We start from the raw sequence: 21672 nt of genomic DNA on the forward strand, positions 1-21672 counted from the left end.
AATGAGATGGCACTCTAACTTACTTTAATATATCTGTATAAACTTATATGCTTAGCTGTTACTTTCACAAAATATGTGTTACAAAGCAGCAAAAGTATCCATGCCAAAGAAAAGCAATGTGTAAACACTGTTACTTGATTTACTCAGTACTGATATTGAACTTATCAAGAATTAGAAACGCTGGATTCTATACAAATGATAAGAACAAAAATGAAAGATATTACTTGCATCAAATCTCACCCAAGTCCCTTTATAATTAAGGTAACACATTTATACAATAAAGTAGAATTAGTTTTCCTACGTAAGTTCATTTGTTTCTAAAAGGGAATCTAATTAATGATTTTATAAATACCACACTCTAGAAAAAGAATCCACGTAACGAACATGACTTGTAACTTAGACTCAATTTTTTTTAATTGCAAGTAAATGTCAGAACATGAGCAAACACATAAAATAGGAACTAATCAATAAAGAAACAATTTTTAAATCTAAGCTAATGCTCAAATCCTTGAAAGGTTTCATAAATACCTAATTATGAAAACAGTAAACAGAAAATAAGATTGTTAGCTACAAAGAGCATCCATACTCTCATGTTGACATAGGTCCACTTCTGGCTAGAATGCCATTTTTTATATGTACTTCATATATATATTGCAAAGGACATACATTAACAGGTCAAGAACAGTAAAACACAAAAGAAAAATTTTATAAATCATCACTGGTGATCACTGTGAGAAAAGATATTTTGTCTTTTGTTCACTGCCATATTCCTAGTACTGAGAAAGTCCCTTGCATAAAGAATACATATTTGTTGAACAAATCAATGAATGAATGAATATCAAAGTAAAGTCTACCTATAATCAATGTTATAAGAATTTCTAAGGGAAAAATTTCAGTGCCTTTTTTGTCTTAGGAAATATAGGTTAAAGAACTAGAATATATGTATTCAGAATTCTGGGAATATAAGTGATTCTATTAAGATTATTATTTTTTGAAGTTATTTCCTTTTGTAAAATATCACTCATAAGCTCCTCAAGGAAAAAAAAAATTACTAAAATAGGTAGGGCCCAAGCAACTGTCATAAAGCTCAGGAAGAATAGCAACGAGGTTACATCTACTAGTTTTAGCTTATGGGTTGAGACAAAGTATCAAACAAAATCTTTCAATTATTTCTCAAAACTTAACACAATATAGGGCTTTTCCTATCATGTGCATACATATATAGTTAGTAATATTAAAATATATACAGTTTCTGAATGGGGAAAACAGCTTTAAGGTACTGCATATTACTATTTATAACAGCTATGCTTTTCCCAATACTGTCTTAGAAAAACCAGGCTTCTGATATCAGCCATTATTTTTTGATCAAGTAAATGCTATACCAGGGCTTTATACAGGATGCTACTAGATATCTTTTATTGACAATTTTCTTTTTTTCATCCCCTGACCAACTCAACAGTTATATAAAACTTGTTATACAAAAGCTTAACTAAATACCATATAAATACAACATATATAGCAATCTTTGTGTTTATGTGTGTGTACACAGACTGGGGATCAAATACAGAACCTTGTACATGCTAGGTGAGCACTGTAGCATTTGGCCATATCCTCAGTTTCTCTAATTAGAACTTTATTTGTATGATAAACCAGCAAATAAATTTCACAAGTTTGATATTTACACGACAGAGAACTGTTGAATTTCTAAGCAGTCTCAAAAACAACTTTTCTGTAAAATCAATAAAAATGTCATTATTGGTAGTACTAAAGAAATACAGAGTCTACGAAAAGAATGGCAATAACAATATTTTGACTTTAAGCATACTAACTTCTCCTTAAACACTGGCATGCTTCCAGACTTTATCAATGCAGTTCTTACAATGTTCCTTCCAAATCAAATTTGGGGTTTTAGAAGTGGTAGTTAATGTTTACTGGAATCCATTTATTTCTTAATAAAAATAGAGTTATTTTAAGATGATCTTTTCAGACATAAGAACTGTGTACAGAGTCTGGGGTTCTACTGTGGCTTAGTGGGAGAGTGCTTGACTGGCACGGGTAAGGCACTGGATTCAATCCTCAGCACCAAATAAAAATGAATAAATAAAACAAAGGTATTTTGTCCATCTACAACTAAAAATATTTTTAAAAAAGAACTGTGAATACTGAATAGTTACTTTTCAAAAATTTTTATAAGCCAGGCATGGTGGTGCATCCTATAATTCCTGTGGCTCAAGAGGCTGAGGCAGGAGGACTGTGAGTTAAAAGCCAGCCTCAGGAACTTAGCGGCACTCTAAGCAACTTAACAAAACCCTGTCTCTCAATAAAATATAAAAAAGGGCTGGGGATGTGGCTCAGTGGTTAAGGGCAAGTGAATTCAATCCCCAATCCCCCCCCCAAAAAAAAGATTTTCTATAATTCTACATTAAAATATATATAAATGTAAAATAATATGTCACAAAATATAATTGTAAAAGTATTACTTAAGTCAGGTAAGATAGCACACATTAGTAATCCCAGTTACTTGGGAGACTGAGGCAGGTGATCAGAAATTCAAGGCCCACCTCAGAAAATTAGCAAGACTCTGTCTCAAATAAAAAAGAACTGGGGATATAGCTCACTCAGTCATAAAGCACCCCAGAGTTCAATCTCCAGTACCAAAAAAAAAAAAAAGTCTGTACTTAAAATATTCTTTCATGGCTTAATATTATAAACAACTCTTTTCAATTTTTTCAATTAAAGCTCAAACATCCTAATTTCAATCATTCAACTACATGTTTATCTTGGGAATATAATGGCTGACTAATAACTCTTCTCGAGTGTTTTGGGAACTTCTCTGAAAACAAAGTTTAAGAGTATAACACAAGTATTACTCTATAAAACAACTCCAATGCATTATAGAATATTTGAATTGGAAGGACATTTTGTATAATCAACCCAACTCCACGTTACAGAGAAGTGAAGTGGTTTGTTTAAATGTCACAATGAATGGACAGGAATCTGGAACTCTGCCCACTCCTCTCTCTACCACTCATATTAACAGTTGAAAATTATAAAGTTGGAAACTGACAAAAAGGCTTCAAAAAGATGTAAACTATAAACCTGAATATATTGAAAGCAAAACTAAAAAATCCTAAATTATAAACCTTTTTGATAGAAGACTGGCTGACCTAGAGAGCAAACCTAATGACTGAATTCACTTCAGAATCATTATGGCAAGCGAGAAGACCTGAAATCCTAGATAATCCTGCATATCATAATTAGTTAAGAGAAATCCCGTTGAGCACTAAGTGCTAGATAGGTAGCTATCTTGAAAGGACAGTCCTGCACCAAGAACTACATCTAAAATATAATTTTTCAAGTGAAAATGATATAATTTTTTGCACCAAAGCTTTTAAAAATAATACAAACAAGTAACTCTTAAAAGTATAAGAAAAAAATGTTTGTTTTTAACTAAGACTATGGCTACAGAGGTAAAATGAAGAAGCAAACAGGTATTGTATGCTTAAGGAAAATGAAACACTTTATCTGGTATTTTTAAATTAGTTTTACAAAGGAAGATGGAAGAGACATACGAAAGTTAGTCACATAATCTTAAAATCAATAGGGATAAAAAACAAAACAGATTTTGAAAAATAGGTTTAACTATATTAATAGAAGTATAGGTAGAAGCAAGCTACTTTGAAATCTGTCAGGCTGGATTATTCAAGCTCTAAAATTTACTAGCTTTTACTGTTTTTCACAATGTGATATAGAAGACTTAGTTGTGAATAATTCCAGCATCCCCAATTTCTACTTATGTGACCCTGGGCAAAGTTACTTAGCCTCTCTGAATCTGAGCTTCCTCATTTATAAAAAAGGAAGCAATGACAACTACCTCATATGATTTGGTTCAGACAAAAACAAAAGCATTCACTTGCATTCATTCATTCACAATTGAAATGTAAGGGATGCAAGGAAAAGAAGATTCAACTGCTGCCCTAAGGGAACCCATAGTCCAAGTGAAGGAAACAAACTAGTAAATAGAAACAAATGAAAACTGCAAGGGCCGAGGTTAATACAGAGTGCTAAGGAAACGAAGTACAATAGCTAATATTGCCTGAAGGTAAGGGTTCATGTCCAATTCTACACTTGAAGGATAAGTGAAAATTCAAAAGACAGACAAAGAGTATGGACCAAGCATTCCAGGCAAAGAGAAATACAACCCCACCCAGCAAAACCCTTTGCACAGTGACTAACATATAATATCTTCTCGATGTTTAAGTATTTTCTGCTAATGTTATAAAAAATTACAAATTATGTCCTTCAGAGTACCATCTGATTTTGAAGGAAAAGAATACAAATGCTTGTACAAAAAAAATTAAACAAAAAAAAATTAACCATAGTTTCTTTTCTTCTACATAATCTTCCAAAAAATTAAAATATCTAAATAGCCAGGCATGGTGGTATACACCTATTCCTGCTAGTCAGGAAGATAAGGTGGGAAAACCACTTGGGCCCATGATTTTGAGAACTGCCTGGGAAATAAAGGGAGACCCACTTCTCAAAAAAAAAAAAAATACACACACACATACACACACGCACACGCGCGCGCATAAATGCCTACATTGTAATTTAAAGTGTTGTGTTTTAATATTTACTGAATTTGAAAGAAGAGAGTAAACCTGGGCAGAAATGGGGAAGGCACAAACCACTGGTTAGCAAGGTGGGCTACAAAGTATTAATATTTCCCATGACCTTCTTTTGAAAATGTTAATTATTATCCATAAATTTACTTTTTATTTTTATTAATTTTAAGATTTACTCAGGGCCAGGTATGGGAGCCTGAAATTCCAGCAGCTCAGGATGCTGAGACAGAAGGATTGCTTTGAGGCCAGCCTCAGCAACTTAGGAAGGTCCTAAGCAACTTAGGGAGAACCTGTCTCAAATTAAAAAAAATAATAAAAAGGGCTGGGGAAGTAGCTCAATGGTAAAGTGCCCCTGGGTTCAATACCAAAAAACAAAGGTACACTCAGGAAGCCAGGGCCACCCTCCTAGGTTTAAATATTCTCTAGGGTAAGGTACTTCTCAACAAAGTGCTAAAAGTATAACCCTGAGGGCAAATGAAATCAAGATTAGGACAGAGGAACTACCTAAATTCTAGAAGTTGCTCAGCAGAGAAAGGTCCAATGAAAGAACTCCTCAGCATCAGTTAACAGATTAAATAAATATAAAATATATGTATCATGAAATAAGGTATGGTGGCACACAATTGTAATTCCAGATACTCAGGAGGATGGCAAGTTCCAGACCAGTCTGGACAACTTAACAAAACTCTGTATTAAAATAAACTAAATGGCTGGGAATAGACTTCATTGCTTGCTTAATATGTGCAAGGCCCCAGGTTCAAAACCATATATGAATATGTGTGTGTGTGTGTGTGTGTGTATATAAAATATATATATATATATATATATATATATATATATATATATATATATAAAATATATATATGACTATGTGTTTATATATATCTACATTAATCTGATATTATATCTTTAAATAGGCATGTCCATATAATATATAGATATTACATCTACATACAAATATATATATATATATATACACCCATAGTTATATACACATAAGTATAAACACACACACATACACACACACACACACATAAACATATGCACACATAAAAAATGCTTCTAAAAAGTTAAGAAAATTAAATAATAATTGAGGGCCAGCTAACTACCACCATGGTAGAAACTAAACAGCATAAGAAAACACCTTAAGCAAGATAACTTAAAATACAATAATTATAAATAATATATAGAAAATAAGTTCAATGAGAAGGGATGAGAATCTCTGAAATAAGATATCTGAAAGACTCAGACAAGATATCTTCTACTTCCTAAGAGTGAATACTATATCAATGTCATATTGAATTGTTTTTTATGGCATAAAATGTGAATAATACTAAATATCATTTGACATATGTTCTTTCTTTTTGATACAGGGGATTGAACCTTGAGGTGCTTTATCACCAAGATACATCCCCAGTCATTTTGATTTTTTTTTTTTGAGACAGTGTCTTACCAAGCACCTGAGGTTCACCTGGAACCTGCAATTCTCCTGTTTCAGTCTCCCAAGTCACTGAGACCACAAGTGTGCACCACCACACTGATCTAACTCATTTTTTTCTGCTAACACACACTTCAAAACACTAATTTGGCATTCAATTCTGAAGCTCATGTTTTAAATACTCTTTTATATAGTATTGTTTTATATATCCCTTATATAATATTTGGAAAATTAGAAAAATACAAATTCTGGGGTTACAGTTGCCCAGATTTCCATGCATTGCCATCCAGCCACTCTGACCAAATTTTAAGAAGTAGCAACATAATAGTGCACACTTGTAATTAGGAGGCTGAGACAGGAAGATCACATGTTCAAGGCCAGCCCATGCAACTTAGGGATATCATGTCTCAAAATGGGGTTGGGGGAGGTTAGGAATGTACCTAAGTGGTAGAGCAAGAACATCCCTGGGTTCAATCCTTGGTACCACAAAAAATGAAAACACACACAAACACACTAAAGCATACCAATATTCAATTTTGAGAACAATGATCACAGGAAAAAAAATTTTGTAAGGCAAATTTACAGAATCCAAATTCTTACCTAACAGCAGTTCTCTTTACTTTTATAATATCATCTCATTTGTACTGAGATAACAAATTTCCTAATCTTCCAGAATTTTAATCACTGAAAAGTGTGTTTCCTAGCCAAGCACAGTGGCACAAGCCTGTGATACCAGCTATTCAGGAGGCTGAGTCAGGAAGATGACAAATTCAAGGCCAAGCTCAGAAAGTTAGCAAGACCCTTTCTCAAAATGTAAATAAATACACACATACATACATACATATATACAAAGGTCTGGGAAGTAGAGTAGTTTGGTAGTAGAATGCCTCTAGGTTCAATACCAGTAATACACACACACACAAACACAAAGTGTTTTCTAGAACCCAAATGTGAAAAGCCAAGAATCAACCCAGAAAAATAGCTACAGATAAAAAGTTTGGAGAGCAAAAGAGTCTATACCTGACTCAGTAAGTCAGGAGTCAGGAATCCTGGTTTCCACATATTAATTGTTCTCTGCCATAAAACCTATAAGCATCATATGCACGCTATGCTGCACTGGGCTTAAGCAGCACATGGATTTTGGTTTCTCATGAAAAATTCTGTTCTTCCAAACTATGGCTGTGTGTCCAAATGGCAGTTAATAAATCACACATATGTAAACTTCTTCAATACTAAGAGATGCAGTGACTATGCTAGTAGAATTGAAGTGTCATTCAGTTATAATAGACAATTCAAACTATTAACTAGTAATTGGAGAACAACAGCTAGGTTAGGTAAGGAAAGAATACAGGTATGTCAGGAACTCAAATAATGTTTTAAATTAGTTGGTGAGAATCAATTGATATAATGTGAAAACACTTTTAAACTTGAATGTTTTATATGCAGATGCAAATTCTAGTAACATTCATCATCATAGATGCATGTATTCTTTTAAAGATATTAATGAACTTATAATCTTGATGAAAGATTTTTTTAAATACCATTAAATTACTTCAAGTCTTTTGTATATAAAATGAAGGTAGTAAAATCTATGTCACTTCAAATGTAAGCACTAACTAGTGCTTTCAATTTTATAGATAAAAATCTTGAACAAATGTAAAAATATGAAACACACCTGAAGATAATTATATCTTTGGCTAAGTCTTATGATGGGAAGACTCTTAAAATGGCTCAAAAATATTAAGCCATGTCTTATTAAAAGCTTCTAAACCATAATTTCAATATATAAAATTTAATATTAACAAAAACTATTTAAAGATACACAACACACAGACAGACAGACACATCCTTGATGCCAACAATTCACCAGGATCACCAAAAATGAAAGGACATTTGCAATTATTTAAATTATAACCTTAAGATAAATTGCGAGCAGCAAATCTATTGTCAATAACAGACAACTAGAAAACAGAAAATAAGGAAAAATGCCCAAATCAAACTTCAGACACAATCACAATTTCAAAACTCTCCACCGTTACTTAAAATTCTGGAAAACTAGTTTAGATTGCTTTATTTTGAATGCCATATTCACAAAACTTAGTTCAATATGAACTTCCAAACATTTTATGTACAGACTCATTTTTTTAAAGGTAATTCTGATCTAGATATGTCAATACATTCCTACTGGTAACTTTAACAAAAAATTACCTTCCCTTTTATTCCAAATTAGGAGTAAAAAATGCATCAAATGAATTTTTTTTAAAAAAGTGGGGGGCTCCCCTGGGAGAGGTAATAGTAAAAGTAGTAATTTAGTGTTGAAGATGCAAAATTTATCCTTTCCTTAATAGTTTTCTGGATTAATCAAGCTAAGACTGCAATGAATTCAAAGTATATAATATGAACAGACAGGCAAGGTTTTTGTTTTATATATGAAGTACATATAGTTATACAATTCTGATCAAATGTTGATATCCCTGTTTACAATCTTTCACCACTTCATTATGAATTTTTATTCTTTCCTTTTCATACCCAAGTATTCCTTGAGTTTGAAGTATTGCTATATAATTTAATGAGCCATATATATCAAAATTATGCTATTTATTAATACTGAGCCCTAAATTTCAATACAAAACATGTAGCTAAATCAAAGACCACACTCCACAAATGCATTGCTCTAATAACGGCACTTTTAAAAATATTTACCAAGAAAAAATAATCCATCTTTTGCACAATTAAGCCACTCAAATTTAGAGGTCAGATATGTACTAATTTTAATCTACAACTGATGAATCTAGCAATTAATAATGCACACACGGTTCTTAGCCACTGTACTTCTGTTCCTTCTGTTCAAATTCTCACTCAACCCTGCCCCTTATTTCTTTACAAAGAAATTCACAGGTAGAGAACAGATTTAAGACAGAATATCAAAAAGTAATATCCCTTGAAAATCTGCATCTAAGTATGAAAAAATATCTAAAAGCATGATATACAAATTACATGAAACACAAAAAGTATACATAATGTTCAAATAATAATAGCAAAATTATCTGTGTATATAAATTTTTAACAATGTATAAGGAGAGTAGGTGTGGTAAAGGACACATATAATTGTAGCTACTAGGGAAGTTGAGGTAGGAGTATTACAAGTTCCAGGTCAGCCTGGACAAACTGTCTCAAATGCAAAAAGGGCTAGAGATGTATCTCAGTGCTTTCCTAGCATGTATGAGCCCCCAGGTTCAATGCCTAGTACAGAAAAAACAATGTATAAAGAAGGGCTGGTAGAGTAGCTCAAATGGTAGAACACTTGCTTAGCTTGTGCAAGGTCCTGGCAATCAATCCCTAACACAGAAAAAAAAAGCATAAGGAAATATTAAAATAAAAAAGAATCAGTAAATAAAAAATACAAAATGTAAAAAAAAATCAAGGTTAAAGTATATCCTTTATAAATGGGTTAACAAGAATTCAAAATAATTGGTTAAAGGTTAAGCCTCACTCATACTAAAAATAAGGTCATTTAAATCAACTAGGGTCCATTATCACCTATTAAAGCCACCAAAAGACTAAAAAATCATAATGAAAACTCACATTAAGTTGCTAGAAGTGGACATTAAAAATTAGTACAGTTACTGTCTTCTGTAGATTAATCTTATAACATATGACAAAAGCATTTTAAACTGATAAGCCCCTTGACCTGATAAATCCACTTTAAAGTCTAAGAAAATAACTCAAGGGAAGCAGGGTGCAGAAAAAAAAACAGCCAGGAAAAAACATAAGTGAAAAAGTAGAAGCAACAAATGCTCAACTGGAAGATGGGTTCAAAAAGTGGAAGCAACAAATGCTCAACTGGAAGATGGGATCAAAATATAACATCTTAAATACAACTGAATTTTCTCTTACCATTAAAAAAATGATGACTATTTAATTACACAAGTATGTGCAAAAAATATAAAGCATAAAATATACAGAGAAATATAAAGCATGAAATGAACATTGGTTACAATTATGTAAAACTTTGCCTTTACAATATAAACAAAAGGAAATATCTAGTAAGCCGACTTTTTTACTTAAATATCCCATCAAGTTAATTTTTTAAAAAATCTTTTTAAGTCTCCTTTTCCACTTGCTTAAAAAAGACTAACCTGTATACACATACAGACTGTAAGAGGCATAAAGGTAAAGAAAAACATTTTCAATATACTTCAACTTTAAAACTGTTTTTAAAGCAGTATTGGTAATTATATGTTAAAACATATATTAGTAGGCACTGTTGTTTTTGCCTTTTGATGGACAGGCAGAACTTAAGTCCAACAAAGAGCCTGACTATAAATAACCTGATAATACATAGTTTTTCAAAAATAATTTTATACTGCTGAGAAATTATTACCATTAATAGTACAGATGTCTAGTTTACCCTTGTAATGATTCTTATATCACCTTTGGTAATTTGCAAAATAAAAAAAAATATTTAATGAGTAGACTGTATAATAATTAATAACATGAACTCACTTGCAAAACAAAGAAATATCAAAATAAACAAGTAATTTAATATTGTTCTATTAAAAGCATATTTTAAACCATCTTGTTTATATTTAATGCTCCAACTTTCTTTAACTTTGCCAGATTTTCCTCATTTGGATCTTATTTGATGGAAAGATAGCTGAATTTAGATTTCAGTAACAGCACCCCTTTCTTGTTTCATTACCTTACAATTCACTATGCATATGATTAATACAGAACTTCCTCTCCAAAATAAAAAGGACCATGTTTTTGTGTCAATGCTGAACAGAAGGTGCATTTACAGTAGGTACTGTATTTGTAGGAGATACAACAGTCAATTCAATGCCTTTGGTCCTTTAATATAGAGTATATTTTTAAATATGCCCATTGTTATCTCCTTGTAATCCCAAAATCATATTTCACCAATTCTCAAAAAGGTCATAATCCACAGTTTTTATTTCGTGAAAATGCATCTGTATAAATGTGATTTACTGAAGATTTAATGAGCTATTTTCTATGATCTGAGATATACAACGATATGCTTTTTATTCGGTAGCCTATTATCTAAAACCGGCAAATTTTGGAATCACTCGATGCTCCTTATTATTTTTAATTGTGTCGTTTCTCCTAGTCCAGGGTCCGTCAACTCCCCTTCTGAGCCCCTTCTCCCCCCTCAAAAAAAAAAAAAAAAAAAAAGACCAAGCCTGGCCTCAGTTCCCGTATTTCAAGCCAGGACCAACCAGAAACCAGTTTTCTTCCACTAATCCGGAACTCCGGGCTGTTACCAACGCTGTCATTGGCTAGCGTCAGTCCTTGGTACGTGCCCCAAGATAACCCCCTGGTTTCTCTCCCTTTTCCCCCTACAATGGGCCTTCCCTGATGTTTGTAACATTCATAATCCACAACAGGGCATCTCTAATAATCAACTCACATTCTTCAAAGTTTTGGGGTAGAAACAAGCGAGGCTGAAGGGAAGGCTAGGTACCCTTTTCTCCGACTCGCGGGGGAGGGGGAAGGGGCAGTCGTCCTTAGGCTAGGCAACAAGCTCTGGAGCGCCGTAGGATGAGGGGTCAGGGGAGGGTTGGGGGTACAAGGTGGGGAGGGAGTGGAGAAAGAGTTGGATTAAGTTGAAATGAAAACTTTACTCACCAGATCCTCGAAGCTTCTTCGGTGCTCTTTCCCCTCCCAGTCTAAGCGGCGCGGAATCAGCTGGGGGCCAGAGGAAAAGAAAGGGGGAGGGGGGGCAAACGATGAAGGCGAAGCCTCCACTCCCCATCAACTGGACCCAGGTCCTCGACCCTTGGTGTCTTTATTTCTCTTGTCCCAGTAGCTACTACCTCAAAGGTAGAAGGGTGTGTGTGTGTGGAGGGGTGGGGGGAAGGCCGAGGGGTGGTATATCCTGTAAAACCGACTCCCAAAGACATAAAGAGGGGGCGAGTTAAGACCCCAGCATCGGCCGCCCCCTTTGAGAGAAGAAACCGGTTCACCCTTGTGATAACAGCTATGGGTGCCCATATAGAAGCCTCCCTCCTGGCGCCTGCCCTCCGCCTAGGACTTGCCCTCCCCTTCCTACAGTCTCACCCCAACCTTCCCCACCCCTTCCCGAAGGGGCTCCTTACCTGATGCTCCTCGAGCTCCTGCACTAGCACCTGAGCAAAAGGGAAACACGGATATGAGGAGCAGCTCAAATCACCAACCCATTCCTCCTTTTCCACTTAGAACCCAGCCACTGACGGTAGGACTAGTCAAGGCCGGCCTTTCCCTCACCCTCAACGCAACTGCTCTCACCCCGCTGCCTCAATTTCCCCCACAGGAACCATTCCCCACGACTCCCGGATCATCTTCTCCCTCTCACCTGAGCGGATTTGTTGCAGGGTCCGGACTGCAAGAACCTAGCGATCAGGTAATACAGCTCTGAGGAAGAGGGGGGGAAAAGAGGTTGAGAGGAAGGTAAAGAAGAGAAATAGAAGCTTTTTCAAAAGAAACTGACAGCCATCGCGCTAAGCCCCCATCCCCTTAGCCTCTGGACACAGCTACCCACCGGCTTCGATCTGAGTAGGTGCCGCCGCCATCCTTTTCCCGAGGGGGTTTGGGGGGCTCGCTTCGGAGGGGTTGGCGGGGGCGGGTGGGGGCGCTGCCTCTATTGTGGTGAAGCCCCCATGCCCGGGAGTCCCGCCGCTTCCGCCGCACTCCTCGTCCCAGTTTCGGTCTCTCTCGAATTCATCGCATCACGTTTCGACCCATAGATATTCTAGCCCAAGAGCTGAGGAGGCGGAGGAGGAAGGAGAGGGAGAGAGAAGAGGAGGGAGGAGCCGAAGTCGCGGAGGGGTGGGCGGGGGCAAAGGGGGTGGAGAGAGGGGAGGGTAAAAACGTTGAAACAAGCCTGCAGCACTCGCTGGTCGCCGCCAGAGGCACTAACGCAAACGCCTGACTTTAGCTCTTCCAGAGGACTGAGGGTTGCCTAGCTACGGCTCTAGAAAGGAGAAGGAGGTGCTAACTGACAACCGACGCTCTGGCAACCGCCTTAGAACTCTGTGGTGGCGTTGGCGTCCGCGAGCTCTGGACTCGCTTGCCATTCCTGTGAGGGCAGTTGGGCCCTTTCCGGCAGAGAATTCTTCCTGCTTGGGTGGTGAAGAACTTGTGGGGGGCTGCCTAGACTCAGTTGCCTTCATGGGGCACCTAAGCGGTTTTGTTTTTCTCCCTCCCCCACCAACAGGAGGCTAGCCCATAATGGGCATTATGATTGAGAGAAGAAAACATGATTTTTGTACCAATTGAAAATGCTGTACTTACTGGTCCCGAGTGTGGTGCTAAAATTGTTACAAGACTACTTAAAATGTCCCCCGATTCTGAAAAAGATTGCTTGAGAAATTTTCTGTCAGCCATGAAGCATTTACTCCTTCTGAAAGTTTAACATAAGCTATATCTGTCCCATTCCTATTGGATAGTTTTTATCGTGTTTTCAAACATCCGACTACTTAAGGATTTTTTTTTTTTTAAGTATGGCCTGGTTATGGAAATCTGTATATGCAAGGTAGTTTTCCACAGATTTGGGACTGCATTTGTTACTTAATATGTAACCCCCACTCTTAGTACACACTGTCTTTTGATCAAAGTGTTTGTGTAATAATTGACACAGACAGTAAACTAGGTCTCTCTGTTCCTACTTCACTTACATCCTGTTCTCACCCCACCTTTAACTAATATAATTAATAAAAGCTGAACCCGATGAGGCTAGAAATGTTGTTGGAGTTGTGATATTATGTTGAAATATCCAAATTTGAAATTTCACCTAAATTTAGGCTGTTATTAGGAATTTGATTTCCTCACTTATAATTCAGGCATTGACCACAGCGGGTCTAGAATTCCATTAAATTGACATGAACTTTATCCAAATTGACTAGCTTGCTCCTGTAAGTGCCCTCTCTCTCCTTCCCTCCCTCTCCCCCTCCCTCTCCCCAGCTCCCTCCCTCTCCCCCCCATCCACCCCAGCCATTTTTTCCTCAGCAATAAATATATGGTGATTTTAAATTGATGGATTTATCTTTGCTTGGCTATGGTACTTGACAAAACAAATACCATTAACAAAAAATTAGATAATGAAAAGATATAAGACCTAGACAAATCGTTACAAGTGATTTAGCAAAATACCAGAGTGAATAATTTTTATCATTCAAGTATAATAGTTTATCAAACCACTACATTCTTTTACCTCATTTAATCTTTACAGTGACCCTAGGAGTAGGTTAGAAAATTACCCTATTATACAGATAATAAAAATGACTTTATGACTTTGGACCCCTAACATTCTGTGAACCTTATTCCTCACCTGTAAAGTGTGAGTAATGAATAATATTTTCCGTGCTTCACAAGAATTTTTGTAAAATTCATGTGAGAATATGTTTATGTTCAATTTCAAAATTTATGTGGCACTGTTGTTTCAATAATTACTTCTGTATAAGTAGAGAAAAGAGAGAAAAAGCATACAATAATTAGAACAGAAATTTAAGGTGAAGAATAATAACAGAAGATTGGAGTAAGGAGGTATTATCTAGTAAGGACTAAAAAGAACTCCAGAGAATATAGACTACAAGATATATAGTAGACATAGGAGATAAAATGGATATAGCCAGTACCACCTAGAACTTATATAGAACACCCTCCATCCCAACTCTACAACCAGAGCTAAGCTTCAGATTTTGTTGAAGATGCAGCTGGCAGGCTTGCTCACCCAATGGCAGGAAAAATGCTGCAATGCCTTGCAGGCAGAGATTGCTAACACTCCAAACTCTGAAAATTACTGAAATTTGGCCCACTGGAACTTTCTAGAAACTCATCCTCTAGAATTAATCTTTTAGGGCTCCTGAGAAAGACATTCACAGGGAAGTCTCACCATAGGCACTTTACTACAAAACCAACCAGAGAGAGGATACCAGGGGAAGTTGCTTGTTCCTGCTGAAACTGCATCACAGAAGCCAGGCAAAAAAAAAAAAAAAAGAGATTGTACATCTTTAAGGAGCAGTCTATCCATTGAGCACATCAGAAGCAGAAAGCAAAATCTCCTGCACTATCTTTCTAGCATCTTTTACTGATAAAGTGTTGATGCCAGATAACAAAAGAAAAAATATTTAAATGACCCAGATGCTTTATCACAGAGAAGTGAGGGTGAATTTGGAGATGATAAGCAACTAGTTGATGAAAATGGCATAAATTATATGCTGTTCTCCTGGCTATAATGAAATACATAAAGAAGTTATTGGAATGTGTATGTTCACTGAAAATGCATTTATCTGTTGTTCAGAATTAATGCTAATTAATTGGAGCTAATACTTTAAAGATTTTATAACATTTTGAATCAATAGTTTTAACTGTGGGACCAAAGTTTTAATTGGGAAGAGAGTGAAAACTTCATAAAACTATAGCCAAAAAATGGATTTACAAAGAAAATATTCTAGAATGTTTACTAGGTAGGTGTATTAGTTTCATAGGGCTGCCATAAATCATTATGAACTGGATGGCTTCTAACAACAGAAATTTGTTCTCCCACAGTTGTGGAGGCCCAAAATCCAAAATAAGAGCCATGCTACCTCTGAAAGCTCTCAATGATAATCCATCTTTGACTCTTCCAGCTTCTGGTGACTCCTGGCAGTTGGCAGTTGGCAGTTTTTATTGTTTCCTAATCTCAGCTTCTTTAAGAAAACTAAATTGTATAGAATACTTAAAAAATGCATACATTGTAATGTTAATATTTTAAACATACTTCTTAGGTTTAAAATGCTTAACAATAATAGGAAAAGGGGGACAAGGGAGTAGGACTGTTTAAAAGTAACATTTGTATAACTCATGAGAACTAAGTTAGTGTGAGAGTAAAGTATATTCTGATAAGCTAAGAGTTATATAGTAAGCACAAAAACAACTACTAAAAAAGCCCAGAAAATATAGTGAAACTATCATTATAAATTGCACTGCAAAATACTTAATGCAAAAGAAAGCAAAAAAGGAGAAATAGAACAAAAATGCATGAGATATATAGAAAACAGAATTGAAATGGGGAATGTAAATTCATCTACATTAATAGTAACATTACATGTGAGTGGAAACATACCACTTCTACCTGACATCATGAGTTTTGTGGACAAGCTCCCATATGAAATTGATGAAAATGAAAATACAAACAACCATCTAAAGTCTCTGGAAATTGTCCTAATGACATAAAGCAAATGAAAAAAAAATCATTCAAGAAAATGTAAAACTCTTAAGAACTGATAAGTCTGTGGTACTTGAACCAAGACTCAATCTGTTCCAAGCCTGCTCTCCCAAGCCTATTGTAAAGGCAACTTTGGCTCCAAACCAAAATAGGCAAGAATGGAGGACACCTAATTCCCTAGTGGAGGGTAACTTCCTTCCTGGAAGGGGCAGGACAATAGCATTTCTAATGTTTCCCCTGATTCCTTGTTATTGAGGCTAAATGCTTCTCCAGTGTAGACACTAGGTGGTGGTTACCTTCTACTCAGCAGTATACATGGCACAAAACTACATGTTGGATGTGGTGCCACCGAGTATAGTGGAGCCTCAAATGCCATGGACTTTAATTGAGGAGCAATAGTCATGATAAAGAGAAGCAAGCCAAATGACCTAGGGCTATTGCCCACTTCCTCTTGCAAACAGGCATCTTTTAAAGTAGGAATATCAAAGAGAAATCAGCTGTGTCCCAGCCCGTATTACCAGATTTGTGCCTCAGAGATTTTGCTCTAGGTAAAATGCAGACCTTACAAGAGCAAGCTCCAAATTTGTGCTCAAAGGAAATGACTTTATTTGCACCCCAGTGTGGAGAAATTCAAGCCTATGAATGCTTTAGAAAACAAAGATGGTTGTGATAAAAGGCAGCTGGGAGGAAATTGATTGATTCATTGGAGTCTTAGGCTAAACTGTAGGCCAGCTAATTTGCTAGAAACAGAGGAAAAGGACACCTGGGAAGAGCCCTCCAGGAGCCAGACCAAATCTCAAAACATTGACCTAGAGAAATATCCTTTCAAAGGAACCCAAATTTGGCTCTGTCTGAAGCAATTTATCCCCCAGGGCATTGTTGGAGACAATAGGGCAATCAATCAGCAGACAACTAGTAGTAGTGGGGTTTAAGAGCTGAAAATGGTCAGAGGAAAAAAATCCCCAAAAACTAAGAGAGCCCTGACACAAACCAGTATAGTTCAAGGATGATTATGTGCATACTCAAGACTGCACCCACTGAGGAGCAACATCAGTGGCTTTACACAATGAATTAGCAAGCACATAACAATAAAAAGACCAGGAGTAGCTGGAACTAGTACTCAAGGCTGCTACAATATATTTTCTAAAGTACCCAGTTTCCAATAAAAAATTATGAGACATGACAAGAAACAGGGAAGTATAAACCATATGCTAGAAACAAGCAAGGAGCAGAAACTGCCTGTGAAAATGAGCACATCAGATTTAATTAATTAAGTCTTCAAAGTAGCCATTATAAATGTGTTCCAAGAAATAAAGAAAACTGATTAAATAAAATAAAGGTGATGACAACTACCACTAAAAAATGAATATTTAAAAAAGTAAAGGAAAGTGGGCGTAGAATCCCATCAGCTGGGGAGACTGAGACAATCATGAGTTCAAAGCCAGCCTCAGCAAAAGCGAAGTGCTAAGCAACTCAGTGATACTCCGTTTTTAAATAAAATACAAAATAGGGCTGGGGATGTGGCTCAGTGGCCATGTTCCCCTGAGTTCAATCCCCAGTACCCAAAAAATAAAAAAAATAAAATAAAAAATGTAAAGGAAAGGCAGGGGCCATGGCACACACCTGTAATCAATCCCAGCAACTCTGGAGGCTGAGACAGGAGGATCATGAGTTAGAGGTCATCTTAAGCAATTTAGTGGGACCCTGTCTCAAAATAAAAATTCACGGGGGTGTGTCTCAGTGGTAGAGTGCCTCTGAGTTCAATCTGAACGAACTCCTCCACGCAAGACACTTCGCAGGGAGAGTTCCACTTTATTACAAAAGGCTGTGGGCTTATATAGATCTAAGGAGAGATGGCAGGGCTTAGGTAAATGACGGGTCACTCGTTTATTGGTAAGTTCCTCCAGATGTCAGTTCCCGAGCCCACGAAATTAGTTCTCATTGGGGCTAAGGTTTCCTGCCAGCGAGATTTGAAATGGGCGCCAGCAGGAGTTTTTGGCGCTGGCAGGAAAGGGAGAGGCAGGAAGAGAAGCTCCTCAGGCGCCATGTTGGTTTTTTTGGGGGGGCTGTAGCTGCCATTATACCTTTTCCCAACACAATCCTCAATACCAAAAAAATAAAAAGAAATAATAAAAAGTATTTACAAATTGGTCATTAAATTGATATAGATTATGAACTCTGAAAAACAGAAAAAAGTGATGAAATATGAAAAAGAAAAAATGAAGTGAGCTTTAGAGAAATGTGGGTCAACATTAAATATACTAATATATATGTTATTTATAAGTCTTAGAAGGAAGAGCAAGAAGGAAGCAGAAAAAAAATTATTCAAAGAAGTAATGTCTGAAACCTTTCTAAATTTGTTGAAAAACCATAAACTTATATAATACAGGAAGCTCAGTGAACTGCAAGTAGGATAAATGCAGAGACCCATAAAACATACATACTATATTAAAATGCTGAAAGTCAAAGAAAAATTGAAAGCAGCAAGAAAAAAATGACTCCTCACTTTTAGGGAAACATTACAGCTGAATTCCTATCAGAAACTATGGAGAACAGAAGGCAGTAGGGTGACATATTTAATGTAACCAAAGAATGAACACATCAAACAAAAATGCTATTTTCAGCAAAGATAACTTTAAAAATGGAAGTGAGGATGTCCAGTGCAGTGGAACAAACTGGTAATCCCAGCACCTTGGAAGACTGAGGCAGGAGGATCACAAGTTCTTAACCAGTCTCAGCAATTTAGCAAGGCCCTAAGGAACTTAGTGAGATCCTGAGTGAAACCCTGACTCAAAATAAATAAATAAATAAATAGGGCTGGGGATGTCGTTCAATGATAAAGCACCCCTGTATTAAATCCACAGTACCCCCCCAAAAAATGGAGATGAAAAAGGACATTCCTAAATAAATAAAAACTGAATCAATTTTTTGCTACCATAATTATAAGAAATACTAAAGGAAGTTACTCTTTGAGCTGGAAACAACTGAATTCAGAAGGTTCAGTGCTGCCTGATTATCCATAAGAGATACATTTCAAGACCTCCAGTGGTCCTGGGTACATTCCTGCAATCCCAGAGGCTGGGGAGGCAGAGGCACGAGGATCAAGAGTTCATGAGCAAGCCTCAGCAATTTAGCTAAGCCCTGAGAAACTCAGTGAGACCCTGTCTCTAAATAAATATAAAAGGAGCTGGGGATGTGGCTCAGTGTTTAAGTACCCCTGGGTTCAATCTCTGGTACCAAAAAAAAAAAAAAAAAAAAAAAAGAAGAAGAAGAAGAAAAGAAAGATTACACACAGGAATACACAAAAATGTCCATGTGAATAGCTTGGTGTAGTGGATTTTTACGTTCCACTTTATATTTTTTCCAGTTTTTCTAAATTAGTTTAAGCTATTTTTATAATCAGAAAAAAAGTTTTCTTAAATCGAATACACTATTACCTGACAATAAAGAAATACCATTTAAATTTTGAAAAAAAGAAAAAATACTGAATAAACTTATACAATTAAAGAGATTGATTTAACTATCAAAAAAAAAAAAAATCCCAGTAACACCTAAGCCCATTTAGCTTCACTGGTGAATTCTAGCAAACATTTAAAGAATTCTTAGCAAACATTCACAAACTCTTACAAAACAAATGATGATGTGAATGATCCCTAACTCATTTTATGAGGTAATATTAACTTTATATCAATTATAGTGTACTAAAAAAATAATAAAAATAGTAGGGAGCTCAGTAGAATAGAGCAAGGAGATCAATGGATTTAGGTGTGGAAGAAAAGGGAAGACACTGGGGAATGAGATTGATCAAATTATCTCATTTTATGTGCGAATACTACAATATGTAAGTATAATGAACCAATGGAAAAAAGCAGACAAAAATCATAAGAAAATAATACTATAGACTATTTCTTATGAATAAAGATGCAAAAAAAACACTACAAAGCTGGGCACAGGTGCCACATGCCTGTAATCCTAGCAACTTGGGAGGCTGATGCTGAGACCCTGTCTCAAAATAAAAAATAAAAGGGACTGAAGATGTATCTCAGTGGTAAAGGGCCAATGGGCTCAATCCCCAGTACCAAAACCAAAAAGGCCAAAAATGCTCAACAAAATACTAGTAATCTAAATTCAAACACATAAAATGGATTACAAATCATGAGTAATCACGATTTATCACAGGAATGCAAGGTAAATTTAAAATTTTAAAAACAATGTAATACATCATAACACTAAAATATAGGATAAAAACCACATGATCATTTGAATACTTGCAGAAAAATCATCTGACAAAATCCAACACTACTTCATGATAAAAGAAGTCACTCAACAAACTAAGAATAAAAAAATTTCTTCAGCCTGATACAGGACATTTATTAAATACCCTACAGCTATATAATACTTAATGGGGAAAAGAAGGTCTTAGTTTTATCTGCCCTTAGAGATCAGGGACAAACAAGGATGTCTCTTCATCGTGTCTGTAAAACTTTTTACTGCAGATTCTAGCAAGGACAATTGAAAAACAAAATGAAATAAAAGCCATACACTTTGGAATGGATGAAGTAAAACTATTTATAGGTGGGCATGATCTTGTATATAGGAAATATGAAAGGATACACTAAAAAACAATTAGAAATAATTAGTTCTGTGAACTTGCAGGATAAAAGATCAATGTACAAAAAGTCAGTTGTATTTTTGTATATTTTCAGTAAAAAATCTGAAAACATAATTGAAGAAACAAGTGCATTTACAATAGCATTAAAAAGAATAAAATAGTTGGGAATAAATTTAACCAAAAAAATTGAGGACTTGGACACTAAAACTACCAAATATTGTTCAAAGTAGTTAAATATGACCTTCATAAATGTCTTTCGACATGTCAGTGTTTATGTATCAGAAGACTCACTATTAGGATGGCAATATTTTTTTAAATTGGTCTGCAGATTTAATATAATCCCTATCAAAATCCCAGGTTTGGTTTTGTTTGTTTTTATTTCAGAAATTGGCCAATTGAGACTAAAATTCATCTAGAAATGAAAAGGACCAAAATCACCATAAAATACTTGAAAAAGATCAAAATTGGTTGGTTCATTTCTTGCTTACAAAACTTATTACAAAGTTACAAATAGTCAAGACAATATGGTACTGATATAAGAACACACAGTTCAATGGTTTGAAGTAAACCCTCATATTTTCCGTAGCTTGATTTTTGACAAGAATGTCAAGATAATTCAATAGGGAAAACAATAGTCTCTTCAACAATTAGTGCTATGATAACTGGATATTCATATTGACAAGTATGAATCTAGAACATTATCTTATACCGCATACAAAAATGAACTCAAAATAGATTAAAGACACATATGTAAGAGCTAAAATAATTAAACTATTGGGGGCTGGGGATGTGG

At 35.6% G+C, this 21672-nt stretch overlaps 1 protein-coding gene across 2 annotated transcripts in view; it reads right to left on the reverse strand.

Moving 5' to 3' along the window:
* Positions 1–12820, reverse strand: part of Brwd3 (bromodomain and WD repeat domain containing 3) — a 147645-nt gene extending 134825 nt beyond the window's left edge. For both annotated transcript variants that reach the window (XM_027934200.3, XM_071606037.1), the window contains exons 1-4: positions 12602–12820; positions 12416–12474; positions 12180–12209; positions 11710–11769 (exon numbers count right to left, since the gene is read on the reverse strand). In XM_027934200.3, the coding sequence (XP_027790001.2) occupies positions 11710–11769; positions 12180–12209; positions 12416–12474; positions 12602–12632 (180 nt within the window). In that variant the 5' untranslated portion in view covers positions 12633–12820. The remainder of the gene's footprint in view (positions 1–11709; positions 11770–12179; positions 12210–12415; positions 12475–12601) is intronic.
* Positions 12821–21672: the final 8852 nt, after the last annotated feature.

This window comes from Marmota flaviventris, chromosome X, assembly GCF_047511675.1.
Source record: "Marmota flaviventris isolate mMarFla1 chromosome X, mMarFla1.hap1, whole genome shotgun sequence".
Taxonomy (NCBI): domain Eukaryota; kingdom Metazoa; phylum Chordata; class Mammalia; order Rodentia; family Sciuridae; genus Marmota; species Marmota flaviventris.